Source organism: Mus caroli, chromosome 2, assembly GCF_900094665.2.
Source record: "Mus caroli chromosome 2, CAROLI_EIJ_v1.1, whole genome shotgun sequence".
Taxonomy (NCBI): Eukaryota; Metazoa; Chordata; class Mammalia; order Rodentia; family Muridae; genus Mus; species Mus caroli.
Window position 1 is genome coordinate 11,618,463 of NC_034571.1, and position 11,263 is coordinate 11,629,725.

General features: G+C 38.8%; 1 protein-coding gene across 1 annotated transcript in view; it reads right to left on the bottom strand.

Moving 5' to 3' along the window:
* Nsun6 (NOP2/Sun RNA methyltransferase 6) overlaps nt 1-11,263 on the bottom strand; it is a 46,577-nt gene that overhangs the window by 26,569 nt on the left and 8,745 nt on the right. Inside the window, exons 4-7 of the mRNA XM_021153385.2 lie at nt 9,967-10,076; nt 8,295-8,448; nt 6,528-6,609; nt 291-410 (exon numbers count right to left, since the gene is read on the bottom strand). Coding sequence (XP_021009044.1) covers nt 291-410; nt 6,528-6,609; nt 8,295-8,448; nt 9,967-10,076 — 466 coding nt within the window. The remainder of the gene's footprint in view (nt 1-290; nt 411-6,527; nt 6,610-8,294; nt 8,449-9,966; nt 10,077-11,263) is intronic.

Sequence of the window (11,263 nt, forward strand, 5' to 3'; positions counted from 1 at the left end):
AATTTTTAGTGGTGGTTTATACCTTAGTAGCCCATCCAAATTTAAAATCTCAAAATTAAGAACAAGAAAACATCTCTTAAGTATTTCAGCTAAATAATCCTATAAGGGAACAAGTCTAGAGTTTCATTAGCAAACTGGCAATCTCTTGAGGTAGGCCCCATAAATGACAGCCACCTGAATTGACTGTGTAATCCGAGGTGGAGTTTTTCAGTGAAACACCCGAACTTCCTATGTGACTGTCAGTGGCCATGGGAACTGTCTGAGAGGAGCCTGCCATGAAGACATCTTACCTTGTCCTGCATCAGTGCTGCAGTATGTGTAGTTTTGCCCCCAGGGGCTGCACACATATCTAGAATCTTCTCTCCAGGTTGAGGATCAAGAACATGAGCTACAACTGTAGATGGTAAATTCTATAAGAAAAAGAAAAAGGAAAAGAAAAAGAAAAAAAATGAGTCTTGATAATATAGCCTTTCAACTCAATAAACAAAACATAACATTTTCCACATTTAATGTTGGAAGAAGTGAAGGACAGAGATTTAGAAGATGATGGTTCTTTCAGAGTAAGGCCAGGAAAGAGGCATCTAAAGGCACACAGAGTCCAGGCTCCCTAGCAATTCCTCACTGCCTCTCTAAAGTGACTTCAATTATCAAAAGGATCGAAAGGGGATAGCGTCTACCAAGCTCTTATGCATAGCTGATACGTCTTCAAAATGTAAATGCTTTAGTTGTACCTTCTTCATAAGTCAGTTACTGAACACCAGTCAGGAAACTGTACCATGGTTGGTGGGATGGCTCAGTGGCTCACTTACTGTCCAACCTGGCAACTTGATTTTAATCTCTGGACCTACATGGTAAAGGAAAAGAACTACCACAAGCTGTCTCTGAGCTAAGCACACATGCAGTGACACGTATGCAAACACACACACACCTTTAATAAGAACAACAGTATCCATTTAATTAAGATATAAGCCAGTGTTGCAGGCTTGAGAAAATAAATACAAAGCAGCAGTTTAACACGGAACTTTAAAACAAGCTACCACTGGCACAAGCTACTGAAGGACCAAGAATCTTACCTTGCATACTTTACATTTTCTCCTATTTTGAAAGGTATTTTGAAAAATTATGAGAGTGACTTTTAACCTCAAAGTGATGTGGCATTCACTCATCTCTCTAGTGGATCAAAGGAAAGCCTGCCATGAAACCCACATTTAAAAGCTCTATCTACAATACCCCAGCTTTCCCCAGGAAAGACGGGAGGTAGAGACAGGAGAGCTATCCAGCAGCTCAGGAGGCAGGAAAAAGCCAAAAACAAGCGAGACCCTGCCTCAACAAGGTACAATTCCATCCGTTTCTCAGCTTTCAAAGAAATGGCTACTGACAATTCCCTGAGAGCAAAAAGGATTTATGAGTTGTTTTCAGGGCACCCGTCTCTTTCAGACGTCTGTAGTGCGCACGTGCACGTGTCTTCATTTTGAGAAGAAGCTCTGGGTGCAGCTTTTTTCTACACCAAGGAAGCCACACATTACTCACCCTTCTGCCTCAGTCGCCCTGGGTGATTTCAGCTTCTGAATATTGTTTTTAAGAATAATATTAAAAACATAAAACCCCTCAGATTGGCATGGTGCTCCTACTGCCCTTTCAGCGAGGCTCCTTTACCCACCTGTAAATACCACAGTCATCTCAAAGTGCACATCTGTCTAAAACGTCATCTGTATTCTCGTACCATTGCGCACAACTGTGAAACTTTTCCATTTCTGACAATCTAGTACATATGTAAGAATTCAACAATAATGATGGTAACGATTTTTTTTTTCAAATTCTACAACTTAAATGTGGGCCACTGAGATGGCTCAGCAGATGAAGGTGCCTGCCACCAACCCTGATAGTCAGAGTTCAATCTGCAAGTCCCACAGGGTGTCAAGAGTTGTCCTTTGACTTTCACACAGCAACAAATGTCCCTTCCAAAAATTATGAATATATAAATTTTTAAAATTTTAAGCAAAACTTACTCTTTTGACCATTTTTTTCTTTTTTGAAACTCCTTAAGGAAACTATTGTTACCTACATTCAACCAACCTATTCAGGTTCTTCTAGATCAAACAACATTCTAAGAAACTGAAAGCTATGAAACCCCAAAGGCCACACAGGGCTGAGACGAAGGTAGGTGATTTTCATTATTCTTCCTGTCCTCCATTCTGATCTCTCCAGACTTAGTCTTGCTGCATACAGCCTGCCTACAGGAGCTCCTCCTTCCACATCTTCTCTACTCCCTGGGACTCGGTGTCTCAGTGCAAACACCAGTGGCCTGGCTCTCTCCTGCTGCCCTATTAGTGTTTTTTCCTAGCCATCAGAGAAATGTAGATTAAAGCTATTTTGAGATTTTATCTAACTCAAGTCAGAATGCCCAAGATCAATAAAGCACATGACAGCTGGCAAGGCTGTGGAAAAGGGAAACCACTCATTCACGGCTAGTGTGAAGTGCTAACAGGCACACAACCTATGGAAATCAGTATGAGGGTTCCTTAACACGCTGAAAATTAGTATACCACAAGATCCAGCTATTCCACTCTTGGGCATGCAACCAAAGGACTCTACAGCCTACTACAGAGATGTTTGTTCATTCCTGTTAATTGCTGTTTTATTCATAATAGCCAGAAATTGGAAACAGCCTAGATGGTCATCTAATAAATGAATAAAGTAAGAAAAAAATCATCCTGGATGAGGTAACCTTAGACCCCAAAATACAAATATTGTATGTTTTCTCTTATGTGTAGCTGTTAGCTTTAAATCCTTTAAAATGTAATGCTACACTACAAATAACCACAGAGATTTGGTATTTCATAAGGAACCAGAAGAAGGGGAAGGAATTCCCAAGAAAGGGAAATGGAATATAGTGTTCTAGAGAGACAGAAGGAAAATGAATAAAATTAAATAGGGAGGGGGATGGGAGAGAAGGGTAAACGTGGCGAGAGACAACCAACACGAAAGTGCATTGGAAAAACCATATGGACCCCTGCTATTGTAGAAGCTTCCTAAGATATATACATATAAAACGGTGATCTAAATTGTATCACCAAACAATAGGCGAGACAATGCTCCAACTGGATAGCTTTTGACACCAAGTGAAACCTCCAACAGCAGGCAAGAATGGGAGACACCCCCAAACATCACAGGATATCGCCAAGGCTATTGGTTGTTGTCTAAAACCTGACGGGGTAAAACTCTATTGCTAAAGACAGCATGCATGCATGCATGTATGTATGTATGTATGTATGTATGTATATCACCAAGCACTGAGAAGTCAAGCTGGTACCTAAGCAGAAGTTTCACCAGTCCTTGTGCTGAAGGGACTCTATATGCTACTGAAGGAGTAAGGTAATTGTCAAGATCTCCAGCTACAAATCCCACAACCTACAGCAGTGACCTGCATGCAAAATATACTGGTGCAGCAGTGGCACAAACATTAAATGGGTAACCAACTATATTTTTATTGGATTTAAGGTTTACTCCATACGATGGAACCCATACCTCCCATTTCTAAACTTGCAAGAACCTGCGACAGGTCGTGGGCCTAGGCGAAAACCCAATATTATTATTCTGCTAAAGGAACAAAACAATACAAGAATTCCTCATAACATACTGCTATATCCATACATCAGTGCTTGGCTTAACCCTCAACAGAGCAGCTTTGTTTTGCATAGACAAAAATTAACAGACTCACCACTGGACAATGTGAAAACAGTGACTTTAGACCACGTACTCCTAAATAGGATATCTTCACCAAAGCCCTGCCTGCTCAAGAACCTATGCAGAAGAAGAGGCAGAAAGAGTGTGAGAGCCAGAGATGACAGATACCTCCATAGAAACAATGTCTTCAAGACACAACAGGACAATACACAGATGAACTCAAGGAAACTGTGCCACACACATAAGTCCTGCACAGATTCAAGTCTGAGAAGGTCCAGCACTGAGAGGAAGTGTCCTACATCTTAGCAAGAAGCTATCTACAACTGATATTGCTGCTAAGGCAAAATCAATCTTCTCCAATGGACTCTCACTGGGTATTTATAAATATAAACCACATACCAGAGCAGGCCCTATGCCCTGGGACAGTTAATCAACACAAAACAAACTCAGTGGTATTTTTGTGGATTTTTTGTTTCTTTTTTAATTTTTTTTTCTTTTCTGTTTTATTGGTCTGTGGCTTGCTTGTTTTTGTGGGTTTGCTGAGGGGGAGGGTGTTTTATTTTTGTTTTTGTTTTTTTTTTTTTAAAGAGAGAAAGAATATAAAGATGAATGGGCAGAGAAGAGAGAGTGACCTGGCAGGAACTGGGTGTTGGAGGAGGGGAAAAACATGACCAAAATATATTGTATGAAAAAATATCATTTTCCAACTGAAAAAAAATCTGGTGGTTCTGACCTAGTTTGCAAAGAGAAATTTAATATTAAAAGATCAATAAAATTTTTAGACCAACTAACCTCAGGTCACAAAGCTATAAAAGCAGTACTTGAAATACTTAGGAAACACAGGAATTTCCTAGAGCCTACATTCCAACAGCTCAGACTTGATTAGAGCCTGTGTCTTAACTGAGCACTGTACTAATATGTGTGCAGGTCTCCAGGAGTCATGTTTCAAGGACACGTTTGAATCAAAGACCTGGGTTCAGTGCTGGAGAGGTGGCTCAGTGGTTAGAGCACTGACAGCTCTTCCAGAGGTTCTGACTTCAATTCCCAGCAACCACATGGTGGCTCACAGCCATCTGGAATGGGATCTGATGTACTCTTCTGGCATGTGTCTGAAGACAGCTATGGTGTACTTGTATAAATAATAAATATTTAAAATAAATATAATAATGTAATATAAATATTTTTAAAAGACCTGGGTTAGAATGTACAGTTTCTGTTTCACAGTCAACGAGGCACAGTTAGCCCACTGTCTACTATACACTTTATCTCTTTAGCTCTCGGTTGCCTTATCTATCACCTTAGAGATTTTGAAGTGATGCGTGAAGTAGTATATAGGAAAGACTAGTGGAACATAGTTAAATACTCAGTATGCATTAATTGTGATCATCATTATAATTTTAGTTGGTTTCACAGGCTAATCAATGGCCTGCTACATATATTATATGGAAAAAACAAAAACAGTTGCCACTAGGAAAATGGCAAAAAGTTAAACTCTATCTTCAAATATAAAAGCTTTAGTCCAGCAGTAGTCTAATGTCTTTTGTTATAGAATGAAAAAAATTGTTTTATGGCTTGTATGGATAATATGGATTACAAATTGTTTCATGATTTATATTTTATAATCATTCCTGGGCTAGTTTTACAGTCAGAAATCCGGGGGCTCTGACGGTGGTGTAGCAGTTAAGAGAAATAGCGTTCTTGAAGAGGAGCCGAGTTCATTCCCAGAATTCATATTAGGCAGTGCACAATCACCTGTAACTCCAGCTCCATGAGTCTGTCTAACACCTTATTCTGACCTCCATGAGTACCTACACACATGCCCACAATGCAAAAATACACACATACATACAATTGAAAAAAGATAGATCCCCAAATCAGGAAAGGTAGCTCAAGTTGGTATAAACAATAAGGGATCTAAAAGAAGTTTACACTATACAGAGTTCTCCTTCCTAATTTCCAAACTAAACTAAAAGATAAGCAGGCATATCTTTATCTTACCAAAGAGAAAATGAAGACTTCTTTCATGTTAGCAGTGTGAAGGTGTGCAGAAAACACTCACCATGAGTCATGGGGTGTTGGAAATGATCACAAGCAAAACCAAACCAAGCAAACAAAATCACCCAAAGTGATTCACAGCCAAACAGGCAGAAGACTATAGGTTCTATCACTTTACATCAGCCCTGAGGTTCAATTAGGTAATAACACACACAAATCACTTTTGATTTGTCTTGTCCAGAAATAATTGCCAGATTTGTGTAGTATCTTTTGGTTTAATACTGGGAAGAGAAGAAACTACTTTGCTCCTGAACTCGAGTTTAACTTCAGATGTTGCCAATTATTATTAGCAGTGTGACCTTGACTAAGAACCCCAACAGATCTAATCTTCGGTATTTCTACTTTATGTAGTAGTAGCTTTAAAATGAGTTGATGGCCATGAATGTACTTAAGAAGTTGGAAAAGACAAAATGGCTCATCCTATCCCAGCACTTAATTACAGCTTGACAAAACCCTGCTGGCAGCAAACCATCTGAGTAATTCTGAGCATTACTCTCACAACTAGAACCCTTAGCTACACATCAGTATGTGCATTACTTATGATTAACATTCTGAGATGAAGAGCAACAATTATATCATATCATTAAATCACCTTCAGACACAGAGGACAGAATATTAAAATCCATATAGAAAAGAGTGCTCAGAGGAGTGCTCAGAAGAACTAACTATCTTGGTATTTGAGAACGGTAGGTCAGAAGATGAAGAGATACAAGAATATTAATAAGAGAAAAATTCTTCCTAATAATTTATCCAAATGCTTCAATGCCACTCAGTATTTTTCTTACCTGTAAAAATATATAACTGGGTAGAACATTGTCAAACGAGGGACTGAGATATATGGGTTCTGTCATTCTTATGCCTATACCTCTAAAAAATAAGAAATTAAATATTAGTCTGCATATAGTATATAACTTGTAGGAAAGACTCATCAAATATAAGCTGTTGTGCATTTAAAGAGTTTTTTTATTTAACAAATTATAATGGTCCTGTTGATTGTTTTGAATTTTACAAGAGAATCTCATATAAATAAATAAATAAATAAAGTTACATAACTATTTTAGTAAGCGTGAGAGATTCTTTTGAGAATTCAATAAGTTAAAAGGCAAAGAACACCTAATTCTTTATTCTAATCTACTAACACATTTTGTGCATGACTGAATGTATAAGGCGCTCTGCTAGATACTTATATGAAAACAAGGAAAAATATCTAAGCTCAGGCTGATGCTGAGCACTGACAAAGGCAGGGCCTGCTCCACTCCCATCCTTCTCCAGAACAGCTGCCCAATATGCCCAGTGTATCCAGTACTGACACTGTCCCCAGATGACCTGTTCTACCTCTGTTCCATTTTACTAGTGGCAGTGGAGCTGCTGGGAACAGGAAGGCATTGTAGACAGTGATTCATATAGACAAACACTGCATCTGAGCGGCATGTTCCATAATTATCTGTGGGAGAGAACTTACAAGTACTGCAGAGTAGCCAACAGGCTTTTTGAAGAATGGTTACCTTTTATTCCCACCAGAAAAACAAACATGGTTCAGCAGTCACTAGAAACACCATTTGAAATGAGAGCACACCATTAGCAAGCAACTAAAGTGGGCACTCAAAGCAAGACATTACTGTATCAACAAAGCATTCTAAGAAGAAGGAAATCGGGTTCTAGCCATTTGAAAGCTTGTTTTTTCTTAGACCCTGACAGCCAGCCTAACTATCTGTTTCTTTAGGAGAATTGACTTCGTTCATATAGAAAGGCCACTCCAATGTGACACTGTTCAGAATGAGGACTCTGGAACCCTTCTAAACGGCTCAATTCACAGTGCTTAGTGCATGTATGTCAGCAGTCAACCTCGGAGCAATGGTGCTCCACAGCTCTCCAAAAACAAGCTCAAAAAAACAGGCGAAGCAGGCCCTCACTTGTTCAAGGCTGTATTCTACTCAGCGCTACCAACATCCAAATATGACTTACAACTAATTGTATATCAGTGTGGCTTGAAAAAATAGAATTGGAACATTTAGTTTTGACCATAAATAGTCATATGTAAGTTATACTTCAGGTTTAATTTATTTTGTTAAAAATAATTTTTTATATTTGATTTACATTAAAACTAAACTTTTCTTTGATAAAATGAGAATGAGAATGACTGAAAAGACAACTCATTTGATTCGTTATTAAGATAAGCATTGTACTTTAAAGTTTAAACAATTAAACTGTAAGGGACGGGTAAAATTCTCACCCAATTACAGTATGATCAGTCACTACCTGGGCTTTTGCTTTGCTTTGCACTGCTAAGGGCCAACCTTAGGGCCTCTTGGCAGGTCAGCAATGCACTCACCACTGAGCTTCAGCCACATCCTACTGCTATGGTTTTTAATCTATTTGCCTTTTTGACCAAAAAGGAACTCTTTCCAAAAATCATTGAAATATGGGCTCATTTTTTCCAGCTGAAGTCATGGAAATTTTTATATAGTGTAACAAAATATGCCTTTTCACTGTTTTGAGCTTTTTGAACCACAGAGAGGAATTTATTTCTCCTACAGAGTTCAGTGACATACTTCAGATCAGGTAACCCATTGAAGATATCTTTGCGGCTCAGTTCAGAAATTCCATTTCCAAGAAATACTTTAGTTCCATCAAATTCTTTGGCTCCTTTCTTACATTTGCCATTAATATCAGAATACACGGAAATAACATCTCCAGCTTTCATAACTAGAAAGAGAAGAAAATCGAACTGTTACCTGTGTTTTAGCAGACAAGTAAGAATCCTTCAAGCTAAAGCGGTTATCTATAGAAATACCAATTCTGGACAAGAGAAAGGACAAACAGGCTCATTATGTCAGCACAATCCTCAGCAGCCTCTAAACTCTGAGCCTTTAAAGATCCCCTAACATCTACCTGGACACATACGTTTGTTTGTTTGGTTGGTTTGGTTTGGTTTGGTTTTTCATTGAAAATGCAGACATGGGATATCATTTGAGATGTAAACAAATAGAATGATTTTTAAAAAGTCACTTTCTGGGCTTTGATACAGTTACCATTCTATACTCTCTATAAATTGTCTCATGTGTACAGATTTTCTAGAACTGTATAGAAAAATATATTGATAAAATTTATATTACTAAAAAAAAAGAAAATACAGAAATGGTACTCAAAACATCCTATTTAAATCTTCAACAGGAGGCATCATCTATATGACTTATTTCCGCAAAATCTAATACTAAGTAAAAGTTGCTATATAAATCTTAGTATCATGACTCAATACTCAACATTTAAGTTGCCAACAAAAGGAATCAATAAAAGTGTATACTAAAAAAGAAACCAGAGTCACGCCAGGCCATAAAGCAATCATTTTCCAGATCATCATAGACAGGATGGGTGAGGTCCAGGAACTGACCACATTTGTTATAGAGCCAAATCAGTGCTTCCTGAGTCGAGCCAGTAAGGGTCCACTGCAGCAGTTAAGCACAAGCAATTCACCATTATCAGAGTGAACCCAAGAAGAACGCCAAGTTTAAGCCACTGTCTGGGATTCTGGATGTCACCCTCATGAATGTCCTGAGAGGAGACAGAATTGAGGTTTTAAGATAGTGAAATCAGGAGTATTAAATGGAACTTCACCACCTTTTATAAGAAAAATAAAATGTGTCTGTGTGCACATATATATCCATGCTTGTGCTATGTGCATGAGGGTACCTATGCTGTGTCATTGCACAATTCAGTCTCCTTCACTACCCTTCTATGTTCTGTATTTCTCTGTGCCCTAGAGAAGTCCTATCATCTAAGTTCTTCTGTGGAAAAGCAAACAGCGATAGAAAGGTCTATGTGGATCCTAACTTGAAGTTGCTGGTCACTTTACTTTCACTCAAGAGCAGAGAGCAGTAAGTAACGCTTGCCTTCTCTACCCCTACACTTCCAGGATCCCATGTCCTAAGGGATGCTGCCACTCCCAGGCAACCCTTCCTACTCCAATAGTCATTACCATGACAACCTGCCACAGATAAGCCCAAAGCCATGGCACCTAGACATTTCCCCACTAAGTCCCTTCCCAAATGACTCTGCACTGTGTCAAGCAAATAGTTAAAACTGTTATTATAACATTTATTTTTATAGGACAAAATCCTCCATGGAAAATTCTCAGGAAGTATCTAACAAAGGCAGATTTAATGTATGTAAATTTCCAACCCATCACGTTCATGAATTGTAGGGTGTCCTCAATCTTATACCTACATTTTGAAGCTGACACAATTCCTGGAACATAGACATGGGCTCCTCTTAATACTGCATTGCCACATTGTGCGCCAACAATCACTTCACACTGTTGTTTTTCTATATTCTTCCTAGGAATGTTAAAAAAAAAAGAAGAAAGAAAAAAGAAAAAAATTACAGAATAAATATCTGTCCAGTACCATAAGCTTGCCTGCTTGTTTTTTTGTTTGTTTGTTTGTTTTGAAACAGGGTTTCTCTGTGTAGCCCTGGCAGTCCTGGAATTCACTCATTAGACCAGGCTGGCCTTGAACTCAGAAATCCACCTGCCTCTGCCTCCCAAGTGCTGTGATTAAAGGCGTGCGCCACTGCCCAGCACCATAAGCTTTCTAAAAGATTCATTAGAGATATTAGTGGATGGATATGGGCAATACACACAGTATAAATATATAAAACTTTAAATTAAAAATATTATTTAAAGAGACTTTATATGCTAAGTCTTGATTTTTCCTAAATAAATCACAGAGAAAAAGCTTTGAAACAGATATAAACAGAATGGCAGTTTACACAGCAAGAAAGAAAAGGTAAAAAGAATAGACACTTGAAGAAAGAAAAAAATACAGGAAAGATGTCTCATCTGGTAAAGGCAGCTACTGCCTGAATTCAATCCACATGGGTCCATGAGAAAGGAGAAAGTTGTCCTCCAACACGCACACGCACACGCATGCACACACACACACACACACACACACAGAGAGAGAGAGAGAGAGAGAGAGAGAGAGAGAGAGAGAGAATAAAAAACTGAAAAAGAGGGCCCTCTGGTGGAAGGAAGGAGTGTGGCATGAAAAGCTGCGTGGTCATTTAACAGGCAGTACTGTCTTCCTAACAGCATTAAGAGAAAGGAGACAAACAGAGTGGGAAGACAGACAACTTACGAAATAAACTATTGACAATGGGCCTCTCTTAAAACAGAGTTCAAGTCCAGGGCTAGCAGAAATCTCTGAACAGTAGATCATCATGAGAGTTAACTCTGCAGATCTGTTTACACAACTCTCAAATAGTCACTGCATCACTTTGACAACAATGATAAAACTGTCTTGTTTTTCATAAAGTAAAAAGAAAAAAAGCCTACTGAAATTCTGCTCATTAACAGCAACAAAATGAACCTGAGTGTGCTGAGGCATGCCTACAACCCCAGTGCAGAGAGGCTGAGGCCAGAGCACTGAGCCTTGGAAGCCAGGCTGTGCTGGACAGCTTGTCTATCATGCATACCTCATACTGTTCGTGAGGAGAAAAGCAGAGAGAGAGAGAGAGAGAGAGA